This window comes from Lipophrys pholis (assembly GCF_963383615.2).
Source record: "Lipophrys pholis genome assembly, chromosome: 9".
Lineage (NCBI taxonomy): Eukaryota > Metazoa > Chordata > Actinopteri > Blenniiformes > Blenniidae > Lipophrys > Lipophrys pholis.
The window spans coordinates 22,884,310-22,907,081 of NC_137639.1; the positions used below are offsets into that span (position 1 = coordinate 22,884,310).

Consider the following 22,772-nt stretch of genomic DNA (forward strand, 5'->3'; position numbering starts at 1 on the left):
TCTTGGATTTTCCACAATAGTCTGTGTTGGTGTGTCCTGTCTTAATAATGTGCACGTGGTTGTATTATTGCAGTGTTCAGAGTTGTCAGCTCTGTTGGGGTAAGTCTGATGACTGCAAACTGCACAAAACACATCCCAAGCCCAAACCCGAACTGGGAGATCTTCCTGCTGTGAAGCTCCCAAAATAGAAAATAATTTCCATGCTTAGAAAGAATTTCCCTCTGGGATTAATAACACATTCCCATTTCTTTTCAACTTTACTTAATTCCAGTCACATTTTCGTGTTCATGAAGTGTTACTACAGCAGTGTGAACTGCAGCACTGGGATGTCTTATCAGCTGGTTTAAAGGGTAAAAAGAAGTTTTTTTCGTTGTTACCAGCAGTCTTGGCAGTTGCCTATCTTTCCGATCCTCTTGCAACGCTTCCATCCATAAAGCAAGAAAATCACATTTCTGATGAGTTTTTGTCTGGCGTTACCATTGCAGACATAGTAATGACACAAGAAGCAAGTTCAGAGTTCGTTCTCTGTGATTCACGATCTTTGCTTTTATCATTAATGACAACACTTAAAGGAAAAACAAATAACATAAAAAAAAAAAAATAACACTGTAATTAGGACACAGCTTTCCTTTCTGTGTCACTGGGGAAGAGAGGTTTGCTGGTTGGTCAGGGTTAGTTAAAAAAGAAGATGATGGTGGAATGAGAGTGTTTGAAAAAAGGTCATTTAAGAAAGAAGACAAGTGAGCGATGAACGAAACAGCGAGGAGAGACTATGCACTAGCTCTTGATGTGAGGTGGAAACAGGAAAAGAAATGGAGAGGGCATGAAGACCGGAGAGCTTCCCACACGTTACAGATAAGGCACTTTACGTACGAAAGCTTTAAAGCATGGCAACAAAACTGGAACACTCATCATTTCACATATTCATCGGTGCAGAAAATAACATTTCCTCACGAACATCAATCATCAGATTCATACCTAAAATCATTCACTTAGACATTTAATCAACACTTTAACACTCGAACATGGCCCGAGCTAATAGGCAGTGAGCTGAAGAAATTTGGCCCATTTTTCATTTTTTTTGTGTGTAAAATCAGGAAACTGTCTCGATTAATCGTGTTTGATAAAACTCCTGCATTTCGACACAGCACCACACTTTTGGCGATGATTCCACACGGCGAGTCATCGACTTTCTCGTCAGCGGCATCAGAGCGCTTGAGATAAAACACAGAAAAGCTCACATTCACCAGGAAGCTGTGACTCCATGAACAGAGGGAAGCACTCATTTCTGGTCTGTTTCTCACTGCTTTAAGACATCTATCGGAAGCAGGAACCCAATAAACCTGAATAAGAATAACTTGAATTAAGAGTAGTTGTGTTTTTTTCTCTCTTCAGTTTACAATATTGAAAACCAAATTCCTTTGAAAATGGCACAGGCTGCACTGGGGAGCAGAGGCACACAGTCCCACTGCGAGTTATTACTTCATATAGGAGACGCTGCATGTTTGTGCAAAGACGGTACAAAAGCTGGACAGTTACACAGTACGGTTGCATAGACAGAAATACTAGGGAAATAAATGCCCTATTGTCTCACCTCAGTAAAACTCACTTTCACTTTTGTTCTTTTAGTACAAAACAAACGAAAAACAGAATAAAGCGACACCTTTTCAAAGCAGAAAGCTTTAGAATGGCTTTTTAACAGCCATCAGCTGGCTCTAAGGCACACAGTTAGAACATGAAAAGCTAGAGTAAAAGCAGCATCACCCCCCCTCCACCCCCCACCCCTCTGTCTTCTCCACACTTTGCTCCTCTCCATTTTCTCCCCTGTCTCCTTGAAGATTTTTGGGACGAACATCAAACAAAGGCAACAATTTATTTTTCCGATGACAAAGCGAGGAAGCCATGCCACTTATTGTAGTGTTTATCATCTGCTGGATCTCTGCGGTGCCCTCTACGGGAACGAACGAATACGTGTGATTGTGTGTGAAGTAACAGTGTTTTAATTTCCTCGGATACTGTACGTCCTGTTCTCGCTTTATGAGGGATTTCGCTGGCTCCCTCCCTTCTTTTCTCTCTCTCTCTTTTCATCCATCCCTCGTCTTCCTCCCCTGCTGAGGGATATGAGTCCTTCTCCACACACTCGCTTGTTTTCACTCCGTCTTCTTGTGGTTGTTGTTGTGGACCGAGTGGCCGTTCAGCAACGGCCCATTTTTCTTGGTGTGTTTTGTAGCCTCCTCCTCCTCCTCCTCCGATTCGTCTGTTTCATCTTTGTCGCTCCTTTCATCATCCACTTTTTCCTGAACAAACACGGGGGAAGAGGGAATTCTGTTTAGAAGCAGGTCGTTAATCATGAAGGAGATCTTCTCCTCAAACTGTCCTGAAGCTCTGGTCAGTATCAGAGAAAACTCCAGACTGTCTGCCTGCTGTTTGTATCTAAAATAGCTACAGTCAAGATTTTTAGCTATAAAGTTGATTTTAAATCTTGATGTTTCACCAAACACTGCCGTCCATCTCAGCTCTAAACAGCTTGATATTATGCTCTACCTCATTTATCCCCAAAATCAAGAAATAAGTTTGCATCTCTGAATCTGTCGTTCCCTCATCCTCACGTTGGCAGAATTATAAAACTGATTTTGGATGTGATGCCTGAAGTAAAATCTGTGGTTGATACATCTACAGTAGATTTGGACATTTTATTGTACAACTTAAAAGATGACTCAATACCACACTTGTATTTTTTTTGGGGGGGTGGGGTGCATAATTTCATATCCATGTTTTTATATTTATTATTAATATTTTTTTTATTAAAGAATTAGTGGATTTGGTGACAGCAAGTTTTCTCACAGTAGGTTTGTAATTTTAGACAATTTCAACTCCATATCAATGTGTGTATTTTAAATGTGACATTCAATTTATTCATGACCTTAAAGTATGTAAAATCTGATTTTAAAGTCTGTACTTCTTTTTTTCCCCTTACATTGTTGGTGAGGAAGCGGACTGCTATGCGTATGATGAGTACAGCCCAGAAGATATGCAGACACTGAAGAACCATCAACAGTCCGTTGAAAAAGTAGTAGCCGAAGAAGGGGTCATAGACGGTAACAGGGTAAACCCACGTACAGTACACAATCCTGTAACAGAGACAGTGAGGGTTATGGAGAGTGTGACGAGGCTTGCAGCAAAATAACAAAATGTTTTTATGTGGCAACACTGAAAACAAGAAACTAAAACGCGTTTGTACCAGAACGGGAAGAAAACCAGGCGGGTGATGATGAAGACTGCAGCAAATACGATGAAGATGTAGTTACAGGCATTTCGCCACCCAGCATAGTTGAACATCTTTGCAGACTGCAAGAAAAACAACAAAAAAACAACGACAACACAACATGTTGCAGATGAATCTTAAAATTCACTTAAAAATCTGCAAACGTTCTTATAACAATATGTCAGTAACACAATGAGTCTCTTTTGTTACACAACTCACAACATTATGAACTCTGATGCAAAAGAAAAGAAGAGCAAAACTCAGAACTTACTGTATTTTAATAACACACCCCTGACAGACATCTCCAGTTTCCACCTTTTCCTATGAATATCGCCTTAAAGCTTTAATTTGCTCCACAAGGTGGCAGTGTGTGATCACGTTTCAGTGGGAGTCTAAACCTGAGCGTCACAATTAGAGGCCAAGTGCCAGTAGAGAAATAGGTTTTAAAATATGAGGAATCTGACATAAGCAGATAAACATTAGTATGACAATGAGTTGTTGCACAGCAGAGGCTAAATGTCATTATATAAGTGCATAAAAGTTCTTAATATCAGTGAAATGAACTCTGACAGGACTAAAAAAAGCCCACGGCCTACAATTTTTGAACTTTTTCCTCTTGTAAAAATTGTTATTAACAATCAATCATTTTGAACAAAATACCTGGAATTTCACAGTATAGCTAAATACTTTATGATTATTATTAAAGCAGAGATTGCACATTTCCCTGGGAGCCTTACTCAACCCAGGTGGGCTGTTTTAACAGCTTTGCTCTTAACTGTGTTTTTGTATGAAGAGTCAAGATAACATTAATACAAATTAAGCTGCTAATATGTAAAGTATTTGAATAACGGTGGATGGAAGTGCAACAGGTGTTCTGTGTGTCTCTTCCCATTGACTGGTCCAGAAGAAGCACTTGAGTCACATCTCAGTGGAAAAGCACTCAGAGAGCACACACCTTTCACCTACAACAGCCCATTAAGCGTAATTCTACCCCTGAAACTACTGTTTGTCGCGATATACCATCACGAGCTACCTCACTAGGTACATTTGTGCAATCTGACACAATCCAGAATAACCAGAGTGTTAAATGTATCTCTAAGAGTGTGTTATTTGGCCCACAGGATGAACTTGCCAAGGATAAAATTACCAAAACAAAAAAACAGAACATTGTTTTCTTTAAAAAAAATTACTGCTTCTGTTCAAATCTAATCTCTGGGGATTGCCCCGTATTAGTAAAACTAAGGGATATATAACACAAAACTGAGAAGTGGAGTAGCAGCAACATAAAAGCAATACTGCGGCTGTGAATTTGTGACAAAGCACATAGTGGAAAATGATTTTTCCTTTATATTATTTCAACATGCTCAGGTTTTGTATAAACCGTGTATAAATAAATGTACTTTTATGAAATGTACACAGAACTCTATGCAGAAAATCAAAGGTAAACATTCATCCATCCATTTTCTTCCGCTTATCCGTTTCCTGGTCGCGGGGGTGACAGTCTGAGCACTGTCACCCAGATCACATCGCACTGATTAACAACCTTCCTGCAGGTGGTGAGCCCACGGGAAGGTGGCGCCCGGCGTGGGACATGAACCCACTAAAAGGTAAACATTTGGAGTTTTATTATTTAAAGAATATTTTGCTATAATTCTGCCGCTCTAGTCCAAATCAAACTGAACAAAGAGCTTAAGACTCCGGCAGGATATTGATTCTGTAGTATTCTGCCATAACGCTTTTAGAAATATTTCTCAATATAATGCAAATCATTTTAACAAAAATGCAATTTCCCCCCCCCAAAAAACCTGTGTGAAGGTAGAATTTATGCAAACCTGTTGTACTGGATCATATTAGATTGTACAAGTATATCTGATGAAGTGGCTGGTGGGTGTATTTCCAGTACTTTTACACTGTCTGAGACCTGCTGATATCAATGAATAGGGATTACTATAATTACTGTTCTGAAATGGTAACTATTCGTAGATGAATTTTAGGACACATGATAATTTATACGCCACAATATTACTAGGAAAAGGATTTTATGACTATCCTTCCCATCATACAGCCCAAGTTCAAACTTAAACAACTTCCTCCACGGCTGATGCAACACTCCGTAAACCAACTATCCTTTTCATCCGCATGCAATTCTACCGACAAACAAGTGAAGTGCACAAATGACCTAAAACTCTTTGGCAGAGTTAATGGTGCTCCCAGGACATTCACCTCGAGGAAGTAGTCGGAGGAGTCGTGCACCAGCATGATGAGAGTTCCGGCTCGAATGTAGTTAACGCACCAGGAGAAGCTGATGAGGAGGATGGTCGCCACATGGTGGACTATCTGCTCCTTAAAGTCCTGAAAACACAAGGGGGCGTGAGGGAGGGGAAAGACGTGTTTATACAGCGAAAAAGGAAAACAGTTCAATTTTTTCCGTCACATGTTTTATGTGGTTCTGCGCTCATGTTGGTAAATCCTGCTTCAGTAGTATCTGGGTTAAACTGTCGTGTTGGAGAAACACGGTGTGTTCGGAAAGCGTTTTCCACACGGAGCTCAGATGACCAGGCTGAGCAAAGTCCATCTCTCTCTCACACACACACACACACACACACACACACACACACACACACACACACACACACACACACACACACACACACACACACACACACACACACACACACACACACACACACACACACACACACACACACACACACACACACACACACACACACACACACACACACTGATACACGTGCAACAACAGTCTAATGTCCAGCCACAGTCCATACCAGATATCTGGCTGATCATTCAGGGCTACTTTCTGTTCCTCTTGAGCTCAGTTGATCACAACAAAGCTAAAACTGTTCGTATGACTCATAAATGACTGGGTTTTCTCTTCCCTTCTCACACAAGTCATTCTGTGTTCAATTGCTTGAATCATGGAGGAGTTCACTGCGACAGAAAAAGGCTCACTTACTTTACGTTTGACATCAGAAGCCACACTGAAAAGCAGAGAGCCGTAGAAACCCAGCTCAATCATGTAGTACCAATACTGAGATGGCAGCAGGGTCTGTGGCAGAGGAGACAGAGCTTTAACTTCCAATTCATTTACACAGCAATAGTTGGGGACAAGATTTGTATCTTATTGACCTAAATTATTGAATTTCCAATCTCAAATGGAAAAAAAAACAACAACAAGAAAACAGCACGCCAAATCTCTCCCAGTTTTCAGATTATTTGATTATTAAACATAGCCCGTACAGATGGTCATTTAAGAGGCTGAAGCCTGACATTGTTGACACAGCATAAAGAAAACCAAATGTTTTTTTGCGATAGCATTGTGAGTCCATATTAAACGTGGTGAAATATATTGTTCGCCAGTTTCTCATTAAAGGTTCAGGCTTCAGACTGCACTGTTTTCAGACCAAAGGGAAAGTAAATATATCCTGGACAGCTGCTGTGACTATATTTTCTGTGACATAACTTTTGCAATGATGCAGTGCAGAGGCTAAATGTCATGCAGGGCATGTTGGATTCTAGTATTGTGATCTTTACAAGCTGAATTGCCATTAATAGCAGCAAAAATGCTTAAAGGCGTCACAACTGTTGCAGGATATGTTAATATGTGTTGCATAGAGCTATCTCAAGTTCAATTCAATTTGAAGCCTATGTTTCATGCTGCAATCAAACTTCAAACTGCACCAAAGTTTGTTCTTGATTTAACATCCTGTATAAAATGTGCTTAATTGCATGGTTATGCAAATAGCTGCATGTTTAGTTTGCATGCATTCTCTAGGTGACTTGAGAACAATACTATGAGTGCAACCTTGTGCAAACGGGAGTATTCAAGGTTTTGTGTGTGTTGATGCTTCAGTTTAGCATTAAGTGAATGGATGAAACGTGAAACCATAGAGTTGGAGGTGTTGGTGGAGAAGGCCATCAAACATTATGTCACTTTACACCAAATAACTTTGCAAATGGCGAAAAAAAGAAACAGCGAAAAAATGCAATACGAGACTATCTGTCACAAGGTCAAAGCTACGGAGACAAAACGAGAAACAGAAGAGATTCAAAAAAAGATTGTAAGACCTAAGAAGGATCACAGCATGTAACGCTGAGCCAATTCTATTTCCTCCACGTTCGAGTGTACCCGATTATAAACAGACATACAGTATGTACAACTTGTACATAAATCTATTAGCATATACTCCTACCAGTATCCTGTATGATGTGGAACACAAGCTTGATAATCCATATTATCAAAGCAATTCAATTCAATTCAACTTTATTTATACAGCACCAAATACAACACAGCATTTCTGCTTTTAACAGAGAAAAACCCAACGAATCCACATGAGTAAGCAGATTTATTTGCGAGTGTGGAAAGGAAAAACTCCCTCTAACAGGAAGAAACCTTTGCAGAAACCAGACTGGCCGGCTGGGGTGAGGGGAGAGAGGAGAGGAAAGGATAGGACAGACAGAGAGAATGTAATGACTACGACAGATAGATTTGGGGGGGTATTACAAACCTTGGTTTGGGTAGGGGGCAAGAAACAGACCCTGGTTCAAAGCATACAAAGCAAACATGCTAAATGGACAGTGTTTATTATTTTGTGCCAGACATAAAACACGGTGCGTCCATTTAGCAGATTAGCTTTTACGAGTGTGGGCAACATCTAATTTTTTCATATGCATTTTTGTACAACAGTGTTCACGCATCCACAACTGGAATATTATATTATCAGGTGTGAATACACTCAAAGTGAAAATGACTTGAAGCAAATTAAATTCAAACCGAACTTGTTGTTCTTTGAAAACAGTGCTGTAAGCTTCCTCTAGGGAATACATATTTCAGAGTTGTCACGGTGATACCTTTATCAAACATGAATTTATCCCATTTATTTATTTTTTGAAAAAGAACAATGATTTGAAAAAGGATAAAATAATAATGACTCCAATAAAATGCACTTTAATAACAGAATTTCAAATGGATATTGTTTTAAATTAGAAAACAAGCTTTAGTGCAATGGCCATGACAGCTGTTGACTGTATAATGTGTATAATATAATGTAATGACCACGTATTTCAAATTTAAAGCCTCTAACAGAAGAGTTGAACAGTTTATTGCCAAAGGATCACAAAATCCGTTATAATAACTTATAATGAGAACAAACATTAGGAAACCTGGCATTCAACCAAAAATTACTAAGCCTGAGAGAAAGCATGTGTGGTGGAGAGGTGGAGCACAGTGTGTGTGTGTGTGTGTGTGTGTGTGTGTGTGTGTGTGTGTGTGTGTGTGTGTGTGTGTGTGTGTGTGTGTGTGTGTGTGTGTGTGTGTATGCGGTCATCCACCCACACTTTGAAAACCCTGCTCCAAAGAACTGCACTAATGAGCTTCCTAATGACTGTAACTTAATAGCAGCAACTGTGTTGACTGATGATAGCGAGCAGCCTGCGACCACAGAGGAATATTTAATAGCATCTGGGGGCCTCTTTGTGAGGGAACTAAATTTAATAATCAGACACCCTGTTGCATTCAGTTCACTTAGACATCTCGGTTTCTACGCACCAGCACAGGAAAGCCTTCCCACATCTCCTTCACGTCGTACAGCCAAGGTTTCTGGAAGGGAGAGACCGAGCGTGAGTGAGACAGCAGAACTCGGCAGGTGTATTTATAACAGCTTACTCAGCACGACGCTTCCCCTCTTACAGAGTTCAGGTCACCACAGCAAAGAACAACGACTACCATGGAAACCGCCAAGTTACAAATACAGGGACAGCAGACGAATGAAGATGTGTTTATGAGGAAACGGTAGGAGGAGGAGGAGCGGTGGAGGTTTTCATGGTAGTACTCACATCGATGAGGGCGGCCAGGCCAGCAATGAAAGCAAGAAGGTAAAAGGTAAATCTCCAACTGCAAGAGAACACACACATAAAAACACACTTTCTACTCAGTCAATGGGGAAAAAGACAATGGACACAGATTTCTAACAGCAGACGCACAAGCTGTCGCTGTGCAGTCACGAACACACGTGAGGGGAAGATGCCAGGCTGCATGAACTCACTGGAAAAATCTGGTGAACTGGGCAGAGAATGTCAAACTGGGACAAAAACAGGCCCACAGACCCATGCTGACAGGCAAAGACAGAAGTTGGACTGTTTCCTCCACGTTACCGAGCCAAATCAGGGTCAGATAGTGGCCGCTGCCGCGGCTCATACAGGTGGAGAGGCAGAAGACTTGACAGGAAATGCCACATGCCAGCAGAGCGCTGGAGTAAGAGGAGTCAGCAAGAGCGTGAGCGATACACCAGAGGGGGGAAATGAGGTAGAGAAACAGACCGCCTGTTGTGTGCACTTACACAATACATTGATTCAGAGGATGAATGTCATTATGTCGTCTCACGCAGTAAAAGACAGCACAGCCAGGGAGGGACAAACATGCAGTTACATGCACGACCACACACACATCATATGCAACACATTTATGAATAAAAGCTCAAATACACTAAAATACACCAAAAAACTGCCAGTTCACCAAAAACATTATAATGTTTAAAGTATTTAAAACCACATGAGACACAAACACTACCCCGAAAAATCGAATTTTCATCCTCCAAATATCAGGACTGCCCAAATGAAATAAACTCATCCTTAGTCACCCCGACTTTATCAAACTCCCCTTTTAATACAAACATCAAGCAAAAGTTTTATGGTGTTGTCTTTGCTATTAAAAAGTACTTTTAGTGAACTGACCCTGAACATAAAATACTTTCATGCCTCTGTCATCAAAGTGGAACGGCCTGACATGTGGATTACGACAAGCGATTGTCTACATAGGCATCAGTATTTACATGTGCATCAAATGTTTTATCAGAGTTACACGAATAACATCAAAACTAAAAAGTTTCAAGCAATTTTCAAATCTTGATCGTGATAATTCTTGAAAAGATCTGATCTTAATAAAAACAGTATATTAATAATTTACCAAACTGTATTACATTGTAACAACACAGAAGTATAACTACTTGAATGAAATCATGTGGAAAATCTACTTTTTCCATTGTATTGTATTTTTTCGGTGCATCTGTATGTGCGTATGAAGTGTATCGTCTGTTGCCATGCTGTGACTCTTCTCAGTAGCCTTGCATTATCAGGTGATCAAGCTGTTGGTTTAACTCGACTGCTGTTACAGTAAATGCTCACACGTTAAAATAACCACCGGGGAAGCGATAGCTCCTGCTACTGAGACCCTGTGCTAATGAGCAGGTGGGGAAGAAGATTTGTGTTTGCGCGTGTGGCATGGTCGTGACTCAGTAGCATTGTAATGAGTGCAAGTTAAAAATAGAGGGCTGTTTTGCCCTTAGAAATTTGCTCATATAGCCAGAGGAATGTGGGGGTGGCCGACTGTTTCCATACCACCGAGTGTATATATGTTTGAAAGAACTCGGGTCGGTTTACCTGGCCTCCCGAAACTTTTTAAGCAGGCTCGGTCTGTCCTGGTTCCTTCGTCTTCTGAACCATCGCTGCACTTGTCTTTCCGAGTAACCCGTCTGCTTGCAAAGGCTCGCTACTGAAAACTGGGCACAGAGCGGGGGGGGGGGGGGGGGGGGGGGTCAGATTTTAGCGCGTAGCACTTTGTCCGTGTCACAATGCGCAGTGCAGCGTGAACAGATACCTGTGTGGGGTTTTTGGTACTGTTACAGTAGTAGGACTCCAGTGTCGGGTTGTGGGGGGCTTTGAGCCGCACGGTCTCTTTTACCCCGAGTAGAGCGGCCAGAGGCGTCGCCACTGTCCTGCAGGCACAATATGGAAAACCAAGTTTAGAAGTGACAGCAAAGAAACATGAACAAAGAGGAGGATGTAACCATAGCAGCTCTTTCATTTGCAGTAAATTGAATATAAACATCAAAAAAGCCATTATTGAACATACTTTACTCATTAAAAAACATGGTGAATTTCTCCATCTATCTATCTATCTATCTATCTATCTATCTATCTATCTATCTATCTATCTATCTATCTATCTGTCTATCTGTCTATCTTATCTAAAAGCCGTTCAGCCACTATAAATACCATATATCTTTACAGTGTGTATGCAAATGAAATACAAGCGGTGTGTTTATCCTATTGCATTTGCCAAACGCCATTTGAGCCCCTTTATAACTGCGGCTGTATTGGCGATAGCAATAAAATGCAGTAATGAGAACAAGAGCCTCTCAACCAGAGCAATAAAACAGACTCTGTAATGACTGTTTGATTTCCAAAAGATTAGCTACTGGAAACGGAAACTCTGCTCTTGTGAGGAAAACAATACAACCCATTCAAAAGAGTTGACCTTTAATTAGAAACTGGGGCACAATAAAGGAAAGATTAGTCAATCGGAGAAGAAATGATAAGCAGTTGAGGAGATTATTGGAAGATAGATTAAAGCACAAAAGGAGAAGAAAGCAGCGAACATACAATAATTAAACGCTTTAAAGAAACAAGTAAATGTTTGAATTAGACACAGACGAGGAGCACACACGAGGCAGTCGGACGGCGAAGAAATTGGCTGACCTTTCAAAGATCTGACGGATAATAAGGAACACGAGGGCGATGGGGAGCGCCACCCACAGGTCGTGGGCCTTAGCGTACACTCGTCCATCCCGATCCTCCAGGTCAGCCCAGCCCAGGCCCTCCGGGAACCACAGCCGCTCCTGCCAGAACCACTCTCTCAACTGCGACAGCATCCTGGAACACGGGACACACTGGACATTAGCACCACATTTATCTGTTAACTAGGCTGTAAAGATAAGGCCACAAAACTTAAGACACACGTGTTAAACTAGTGATGTAGCTCCTGTTACAATCAAATGTTCAAGTAGCCCGTATAGGCTGTTCTTTACAGGTTTTTTCTATACAGGCCAGGGAGCCAGTTTACAGAATTATGTGATTTCACTCTCGTTGGGAGTCCAGCTGCACATTTTTCCTAATGCATAATAATGGAGCACATGAGTCCGCAGAGAGCTCAGGAGGCCCACGTCAGGGAGGCCGAAATCACACCAACAACTGAGTAAATCTTTTTCTTCACACTTCCAACACATGAGCTGAGCCGGTAGCAGCTGCAAGAGGGGATTTTTCTTAATTTTTTTTTTTTTAGACTGAGTGAGTACAGCCATGAACATTTCTACTGCTGAGTTTAGGGAGTGGCAAATATGACTAAAGAGAAAAAGAGGTGGGGAGGAGGGGTGCGTGGTGGTGAGGGAGAACAAGCATCTGAGGGATGTGAGTCATGATTCATCCACATGTGCAGACCAGCAGGGGCGCCCCCTCGCTCTACATCTCCAGAGTCCCCTCGCAGATCCACAGTGACCCCCTCCTCCCCACCCGCTGCAGCTGCCAAAGGCCTGTAACCACTTCACCTCCACTCCCATCCCCACCCTGATGCAGTAATCAAGAAGGATTCCCTCGAAGGCCCAGAGGGCCAAGAACACCGTGTAGCCCTCTCCTCCCGCTCATGACTAACTTTACGACAAACAACCGACTCCACGCTCCAGTAAGTTCTTTAGAGGTTCTGAGAATTGGACCTTTAATAAGCCATGTGCCTCGTGATAAGGATTAATCAAAGTAGAAAACAGGTTCTTATCTCTTTGCAGAGTTGACAAATATTTTAAATGCCTTGATGAGAAGAGTTTTAGAACGGATGCTCAATGAACAATTCCACCTCCAACCCAAACCTTTTTCCCCTCTCCTCTGGGCCTGAAACATACTTTTATCAGAGGAAAATGAGGTTATTTCTTTTAATCCTGAAAAAATTCACCACCGAGTTTATTTTTGTTTCACAGCAGATAAACTGAGAGTAATATCAACTGATATTTGTATTGAATAAAACCTGAAATGACACTTTTTTGTCTCCTCTTCTAAAGCTGTTCAGTTGAATGTTTCTATCATTTAATGGAGGGATAGTTATTATTTTTCATACATATGTCGAGATGACTCAAATAGGTCTGCATATTTATGTAGGTATTATATTTCAAAGTAGGCCAAGGCATACCGTGTTCTTTACTTCTGAGAAGTAACCGAGCCTACGGCGTTACAGACACCTCATCTAGTATATCATCATTCAACTTAAAGTATTTGCAGAGCTAGTAAAACTGTTTCTCTTTTGTAGAAATACATCTATAAGTGTAGAAGTATATAAGAAATGTAAGAGTAAACACACAAGCTCAGAAATGCAGTATTAAAGAAAGTGACTTTTAACAGGATGTCTCATATTTGAGTTGATATCTTGAAATGTTTCTTTGGTACGGTTATGATTGAGTTATGTGTCGCTATTCCATATGTCTTTCTGTCAGTATTACTTCTTATGGATTGAGCCGTACTCTATCTGCGTGGAGTCTGCATGTTCTCTCTGTGCGTGTATGATCCACGTCCGGCTCGATGCCACCTCGAGTCTGTTAAGGTAGAATAACGTGCTACGAGCCGTCCCTGCCGCCGACGTCACATTTACTGTTTCGTCTTTATTATCTCAGAGAAAGCAGCCAGTCAGCGACGCTGGTAATGAGGGGGTGTCATGGATGAGTGTGCCGGCAATTTTCCACATCGTGTCATGTTAGTCACAATCCCTGCTTCCTGTTGCAGCAGAGAACTGGGCTTTCCTACTCTCTCTCTCTCTCTCTCTCTCTCTCTCTCTCTCTCTGTCTCCTTTAACACAGGTGGCTGTGGCAGTGGAAGGGGAAGGGTGACATATTTTTCCCAGTCTTTTTGCCAGCTCTTCCACTTCAGCAGAGCGACATCTCGCTTTTCCTGCTGAGTCCTGCCAGCTCTCTGCTGAATAGCATGTTTGTGTGCATGTCTGACCCCATAAAACGGCTGCGTAATCTGACCCAAAACAGATAAACTAAATAGGATTGTGAGTGCTGGTGCTGGCAGTCCAAAGGCCAGACTGACAGCTACAATTTGACGCCACACACAAACACAAAACAATCAATGAGGAGAGGGGGAGACGTGCAGCTGAACAAATATTACATCCTCTGTATTTATGATTTGAAGCAGCACGCATTCAAGAGGATATTTTTGGGGGGTTGCTTCACTTGTTGAAATATTTCTGGAAATTCAGCATGGTAAAGCACTTCCCACCAAAACTCTAATCCATTGGCCCCCAGGATCACATGACCAGACTCTGACCATTTCAAAGGTCCAATAAAAATACAGCATGTCTCCTGCAGGGGAGGGAGAAAGGAAGTTCTCTCTCTCTCGCTCTCTCTCTCTCTCTCTCTCTCTCTCTCTCTCTCTCTCGCTCGCTCTCTTCTACTCACTATGAATATACATAACAGGCATGTGCTGATTGTAAACAGGGATCTCACTCAGCGCTGGCACAGAATGGCTTCAGCTGTTACTGATAATGTTTCCCGTCAGTTATTCCTGAGTTTATAAATCTCACGAAAGAATTGATGAAATGAAAGTAGAAAGCCTCACAACCTATGATGTGACCGCAAAGAATAACCATCACTATCCTACAATACAGCGAGAGGCTGTAGTAGACACACACACACACACACACACACACACACACACACACAAACACACACACACACACACACACACACACACACACACACACACACTCACCACAAAAAAATTCAAACAACAAAAGAACAGCAAAACCTGGTCCACACCACACGTCACAAGATATCAAATGATGCAAAAAGACAAATGAATTAATCGTAAGGAGTTGTAAAATGTATAAATTGAATAAGACACTCCTCTTTCAGCCTGTATACAAGATCAAAAAACAACCCATAATGTAGTTTCACCAAACAATGAACGAAAAAAGCCTTAAAAATGACCCACAAAAAAATCACCAAAATTAATGCAAACAACCCCCCAAAAAAAGCTCCAATGACAACGACTGCAAACATTAAAAGTGAGTCGAATCAAATACAATCCAAAGATTAAAGCAACATGGCAACGATAAGTCAAGTAAATACCGAATGACCAAAACATGAAACAAAACAAACAGAACTAATCCAAATATCCAAACAGCTATTAAAAAAAAACCCATTCCCACTAAAAAGGAAGATTAAAAATGATCCTTCAGTTACAAAAATTGAAAAAACCAAAATCAAACAATCACAGAAAATCAAAGATGGCCGAAAATGAGCAACAAATGTGACACACATCAAGCAGTCGTTGACAAATCGATCATACGGTGATACATGTTGAACATATGGACTCGCATTACAGTTTCAAGAAAAAAAAAAGTTTGAAATAGAGGAGGCAAGCCTGAGGTGGGGCTTGAAAAACATAAACAGACCAATGTGGCACCTGGTACGAAGTCCTGGTGCATTTAGAGAATGTAAACATGCTGCTACCATACAGATGAAGCAGCCAAGGCTTTCCCATCCACTCTCCTTCTTATAGAGTTTTCCAGGCAGCCAGTACTAAGATGAACACCAGTCACGAGACAGCAGCCACCAACTCTGACTGTGAGTCACTCAAAACGTACCAGCCACGCTTGTACAACCACCCATTTACTCACATCCATACTGAGGATGTTCACTGGCAGATGAATCATTCAAACCACATGTTTTAAAAAATCACTAAGAGGCTGACATGGAGAGATCAGACAGCTTCAGAGTGCCGACGACATGACATGAGGGATCAGAGCTGCATGTTGGATAAAGTCGAGAGGAAAAAAAGAACACTGGCTAGATGAATAGTTTACCAAAAATCACACGATTTCTTGAACAGTACAGTATCATATAAACCAAGCGGTGTTGGTTTAAGTCAGTGACTCAACATTTTTCCCTCTAAGAAACCTTCCAGGCAGACTCATCTTTTCCTCTGACGGAAACTGGTTGAAACTTGTTTAAGTTCAATACATTTTGGGGCCTGAATAAAAACATTCCCAGAAGGTACAGATCACATTGGATTTGTTTATTGTGATCATTTGTGGATGAATCTCACAACCAAAATGTTTTATTTTTCTAAAATGTTTAGTTGTACATCTTCACGAACGCCTATGATAAAAACTAAAATCATAATACACGGCATCAAATATCCATTTGTTTTTACTGTTTGTCTGTTTTCCTGCTAACTGTGTTTGATTATTGTATTATCACGCTCCCTTTAACAATATCATTTACCTTTATGAACGAAGCTGATCACATCGAAAGAATCTATATGAAATCCAGAATTTTACTGGATTGAGGCATACGCCACATATCCCCCAAAGTAACGGATACAGACTAAACTAGTCAATCTACACAAGGCTATTGTGTAGATAGCAGATTGTCACTAACACAGCCTATAGCTATAATCGTAAACCAATATTTTATACTGTTTAATTAACCATCAAGCAGACTCCAACAACTTTAATTGATTTTTACCACTCCTGATAAACCCTGCATTTATCACCATCATTTTATCCTGTCCCACTGACAGTTTGGCACTTAACCATAACTCCTGAACTGTTTATGACGTCTATAAAATTCAACAGCAAAGAAATTGGGCTTTGCACACAATGACTAGTTATTCTGTAATATGATTGTCCAATCCAAGAATACATTGTCCAGCCTGTCACACAATTGAACATGAGCTCCTGTCAAAAACATGTTAAATATAGACGAGCTGCCATATAGTGGTTATTTATGAAACAGGGGCAGGGCACCGACCCTTTGCTAATGAGTTTACAATTCTAAAGCCATAAAATCTAAATAAATGAAGGCGTCCTTCTCATAAGAGGGTTTACTTATCATATAATGTTCAATTATAAGCTGATTAACAGATGACAGAAGAATTCAGCTGCAAATAGGAATTATTCAAAACAAACCTTTATGTCTAAAAAATCTGAATATTTAACAATGCTGCTAAGCATATCAGGAATTAAATATATTTGGTTGTGTTTTCTTTTGCATCAAACAACCTGTGGTAATTATTAATGATAACAAAGTATTAATTAAATGCATTACCAGTAAATAAAGGTGGGCAAAAGGAAATAAGCTTATTTTAAATGCAACTTAAAGGCAAATTTAAGAAACCATTCGTGTCAACTTTCCACAACATTGTTGATGTGTTGTCGTCTGACACAGAGACACAGTTTACAGATCGCAGTGGAAAAAAAGGAAAACGGCGTGAAATCCAGAGTGCACATATTGTGCGATGAGGTGGCCATTCAGGAGGCTGACGTGCACATGGTTCATTAGCTGTAACTCGGGTCATGCCTTGGACATTTTCAACCCGAGCGTTCTGAGAGCGAGTCATACGCATCCTTCACATTTTGGACGTTCCTCTGGAACGTCGTTCACAAGGAGAAACAGACAAACAAACAAAAGACAACAACTTCCTATTAAATTCTACGATGAGGACATTGGACTGTGTAAGTGGAGGAAAACGTTGAACGGTCCCAAGACATCGGTGCCGTGGTTTCAGATAGAGATCGCAAACAAAGTCAACTTCAATACGTCCCACTCTGATCTGTGACACTGATGAATTATTGATGAGGAGAATCAATCAGTCGGCAGACTCATTTGAAAAAGGCCTGCTCAGGAGCTGCCGGGGTGATATTGTCATGCTGATTTTCTTCTCCTGAGTGAATATACACCAATTCTGCCCTTTGAGCAAGTACAGTTCCCTGTGCTCGGGGCAATTAGTTTGACCCACGAGGCTGCTCGCTTTGGTGAGAGGAAGGTCAAACTGTACCGCGACTGAATCATTACTCAACGAACAGAGAAGAAGAGATGGAAAACGTAATCATTGACAGATGATAGCCGAGTTCTGTTCCTGTCCAGGTGAGCCAGAAATGTGACTGAAGCGTGTTTCTATGTTTTTTCTTATCTCCACAGGAATATCTCGGTGAATCAAGAGAATGCTTAGCCAAAGTTCAAAGCCGTTATCAATGCCAGGGTTTCACTTATGAATAATTTACTAATTGATTTGCAATATATAGCTTCTGAGTATGTCAGTTGTTTCGAACCATCACCGAACGACTCACTCAACCGATGGAAATCATCATGATTCATCGTTTTGGCAATAAAATATTCACCTTGATCGCCTACAACTTTTGAAATTGAGTGCTAACACAAACCAGGAGAGACTCCCAAATATTTCCGGGTGATATCTAACAAAGACGAGCCACAGGAAGGATTACCCATTGGGCCTCATGCACACAAGCTCGGGGGCCCGGAAAGGTCAGAGGGCCTCAAAGTACTCACCACAAGTAGACACAACGACAGAAAGAGGCACAAAGCTACAAAATGAAAGAAATAAAACTGTCACATATATAGAGATGCGTCACAGAGACACACCAGTCAAGCATAAAGACTAATAAGAGACATTCTTTGCCTCTCAAGGCAGATGGGAGATCTTCACTCTTTACTCTGCAAATAAAGTTTGAGTCACGCTACTCATTCTGGTGAAAATACACTCATCACAATCAAAACGTCAACATTGCTGTCAGAGCTTCAGCTGGGCAATCTGGTTAGTTTACACCAACTGTATCCCAAATGTAACCGCATAGTTTGTTTAACAAACAACAAATGTGATTGAAAAACAATAAGAGAAGATGTGATTGATTAGTTTTTTTTCTAACCTGAGAAAAAAAGTGTTGAATTGTGTCGAATTTTAAGATTTTGCAAAAATGATTGACATTGCACTGCTACTTCACACTTTTCACTACACAATAAACACTGCTTGTTAGTACACAAGTACAACCTCATTGATATGTTTATTTTGGAAAATAATAAAAGAAATATGAGCCATATTTGATTGTATACACACACAAAACTATGTGTGAAAGCATATCAATGTGCTTGGTAAGTATATACTTTTAGAAAACTATTGTAGGACAGTAGGCCTCAGGGGTTTTATATCAGCATTTCCAGGTATTTTTTTCGATATTAGAAAGGCAACAGAACTCAGTCTCTGACCTCTGAGGGGTGAAAACATTGCAGTGTAGCCAAACACTAGTGGGCACATCTGCTCTTATGCTCATACAGAAGAGGAACCTTGAAAATGAAGCCATGAGGAGACAGCAGTGGTGAACTGGAGGGAAGAGACGGGAGCTTGTGACCAGAAGGTCGATGGTTTGAATCGTGGACTGGTAGGAGAATCAGTTGGAAAGTGAAAGCCACCGCTTGACTCCACCCCAACCATCTCTCGTGGGGCTTCGAGCATGGCCCCTAAAACCCTGAATCTGCCACACACACGGTGTCCAAATGAATCATCTCTCTTCCTCGTAGGCTTGGACACGTACAAAAACAATTCTGACACCATCAGAACAAGAAGGACTCATGTAGGAGACACCGGGGGGGACTTGTGTTATTGTTGGTTGCATCTATACTTTTCTCTATTACACATTATCCGTGTTAAGATTTACTTTCTTCAACAAGTCACAACAATCACAAAGTTTTGAAAACATCCTCAAATCCCATAAGTATTTCAGTGTTTCCCCATAAATTCCAGCTCTTCATTCCTTAAATCATGTATATGAATGGTGGTCAGGTTACAGCCATTGTTAGTGAAAACAGCAATAATGGCAGAATGATGGGTCCCCGAGTGTATAAAGACAGTAGTATATAAAGAAGTGATCCTGGGTGGTTGTCTTGTGGAGGTTTGGCCTGTTGGGAGTGTTTGCTGTGGTGATAATGAGCCATAATCTGCTGCTGGTCCTTTAACGTTACACTGAGCCACGCGCCACCCCGGACGACTACATTACATGTATTTCCACGGGTTTTACGTTGTTTTTTTGTTGTTGTTTTTTCCCAGTTAAAAGGCCAAAATGAGGCCTGGTTGTGTGCAATGAAGTGACTCCTACATGAATGCGTAATGACGTGTGCGCGCAGACAGGATGCAGAACGTGCGTCTGCCGCAAAACACACACACACACGCACGCACACACACACACACACACACACACACTAGAACTAACCAACGACGTAAAAGTGAAACGGCGCTACTCACTTTGGTGAATCCCCCCCCCCCCCGCCCCTGAAGAGAAGCGTTTCCAAGCCCCCAAAAACCAAATGTATCTGTGGGTTTGTTTTACGCGACGTCGTCTTGGTCCCAGCGACTGTATAAAAGGGGGGAGAGAAAAAAGCTAACGGTCCCGCAGAGTGTGCCCAGCCCGCCGGGAGAGGAGCCGAGGAGAGCGCAGTCTGTCCCGCTTCAGTGTCCGGACTCTTTACATGTTTCCATGGAGATTAAAGTCTCGGTCCCTCCGCGTGCAGCCGCAACTTGATTAAAAAGTGGCCACCATGAGGGAATATGGGAGATGCTGCAACGTGCTCCGGTGGATTTTCTTGGGGAATTCCGCGTATTTTTTGTTGTCTCACGTCGTCTCTCCAGCCTCCCGTCCTCCTCCCGGGTCGCGGCGGCGGTGTGTCCCGGGGCTCTGCGGGGGTGTGCGGGGCTTGCGGGGGTCTGCGGGGTTGTGAGAGCCGGACAGAGGCGCGGGTCGGGCGGGCAGCAGGACGCAGGAGGAGCGGACAGACTGAGGAGCAGACGGAGGGAGGAGTGAGGGGATAACGGAGAGGGAGGGACACCGATGACGTCCGAGCACATGAGACACACACACACACACACACACACACACACACACACACACACACACACACACACACACACACACACTACTAAGACTAAGTATTTCCAGTTCAGTGCTGTCAGCATTATTTTACTTTTTTTTTAACCAAACCTTTCATTTAAATATTCATAAAGTGTATTGCTATTATTCTTCTTTTAAGTGGACGATGCCACTTTCCCTGCCTGGGCTGAGTTCTTTCAGGCTCTTGACCTTTGACCTCATTGTAATTGGTTTACCCAGCACATTTTCATCTTGACTTGGGCCTCGTTTACAAGGCGACGAAAATGAGCGTCGCAAAACTTTCCCTCACTTTTGGGGGGGTCCGTTTACACGACACCGGTGTTCGGATCCACTGCGACCGTGACTTTTCTATACCAGCCGAACTTTTCTTTCATGGCCGTGATTCACACCTGCAGAGACTGCCGGAGGCTATGGAGGGATGTTACTGCGCATGCGCATTGACCATTGTCGTGTAAACAGGGCCTTGATTTCTTTTAAATTCAATATGATGAAGTGGTTTTTAATTCTTTAACAATCGTCAGCAATCCTTCAAATCTCCTTTTGATTTACTGGTCTTTATTTATTTTGAAAAAATGTAAAAGTAAAAATAAACAAAGCAAACAGAATCAAAAAGAAAAGCAAAACATCTAAATAAATAAAGTAAACGTAGAAATGATAGCGTAGTCTATCTTTGATATGTGCTAATCTGTGTTTACATGTTCAAAAAGGAGTAGGAAGAAGTATAAGGCCTTTTTATCCTACCCTTTTGCATCTTTATCAATCAATAGCTTAGTTCTAGGCTTCGTCCTTTGCCACAGGAATTCATAAATCCATGGTGCCACACCAGGGATTCCTCAGGGGGCCACCCACCAGATATCACATAGAGGCTACTCTGACTTTGTGGAAATTAGATTGCCACATGTCCAAACCAAAGTAAGATCATTTCTCGAGTTTGTACTGCTAAGAACTGCTGTAGTTGCATTTCCCAGTTTCCGGCAGTGTCATGACAATAAGAACGAGCAACACGACTGCCTCCTGCAGTGTTGACTTGTCCCTGCTGGAAGAGTCACAAAAACACTTCAAACATCAAGATATTGATGAAATTAAGCACAGGAGGTCAAATTCATATTTGCACTACATTTGCTGTATAGCCATTATTTTGATCCTCTATTATAATTTTTGCTTTAAAGGTCAATAATGTCTATTTCAGACCATATGCATATGATCAAAAAAAGATGAAAACAAGTTATTTAAGCATCGTGCAGCTTCATTTCTTGACTTTCAACCAAACCAAACCTGCTTCGATCTAAATCTCTGTTGGTTCCACCTCCGAGTTACTTATCAACACAGCACTCCAGCAGGCTATGAAACTGTCCTTTATTTTTTATTTTGGCGACCTGAGCTATTGTACGTTGAGTCGGCGTGTTTCCCAGCGTCTGTATTCACTGTAATGTTTTTCTGAATAGGAGACTGAGGAGGGGCTCTGCAGCCACTACAGTACAATAGTAAACATTAGTACCATGTTGTGTTTCCCTTCAGAACGGTCTTCATTCTTCATACTACATACAGATCTCAGAAAGCACTCTGTTGGATTGAGAGGTGGTCAATGTGGAGATAGTTTGAGTTCAATGAACACCTATTTTTTGAAGGAACTTACATCCATCACATGGAAGACCCTGTCACATCTTGCTGGAATGCCATTAAGATGAGTAAACTGGTGATGAAGAGGTTGTCAGCAGAATACTCATGTACACTGCGTCGTTCAAATAACGTTCTGTTGATATTAAGATGAGGAATCAAATTGTAGCATCAGACTCTTCTTTGCTCACGACTCACGAGCCTTTTGCTGCTTTAGCTCATATTCCTCAAAGCATGGGATTAGATATTTGCATCAACAGTTGCTGAATATAAATAATCATGCAGGTCCGGAGTTTCTTAAGCTGT

The 22,772-nt window shown here is 41.5% G+C and overlaps 1 protein-coding gene across 1 annotated transcript; it reads right to left on the reverse strand.

Annotated features, from left to right (window-relative positions):
* Positions 1 to 512: 512 nt before the first annotated feature.
* cers2b (ceramide synthase 2b) lies at positions 513 to 20,742 on the reverse strand. Its single transcript, XM_080471584.1, has 11 exons — positions 20,207 to 20,742; positions 11,822 to 11,995; positions 10,941 to 11,058; positions 10,724 to 10,842; positions 9,122 to 9,179; positions 8,835 to 8,885; positions 6,243 to 6,335; positions 5,489 to 5,617; positions 3,242 to 3,348; positions 2,978 to 3,131; positions 513 to 2,297 (listed from the first exon to the last, which is right to left on the reverse strand). Exons 2-11 carry the CDS (start codon positions 11,992 to 11,994, stop codon positions 2,151 to 2,153), a joined length of 1,149 nt encoding a protein of 382 aa, XP_080327710.1. The 5' UTR covers position 11,995; positions 20,207 to 20,742; the 3' UTR covers positions 513 to 2,150.
* Positions 20,743 to 22,772: the final 2,030 nt, after the last annotated feature.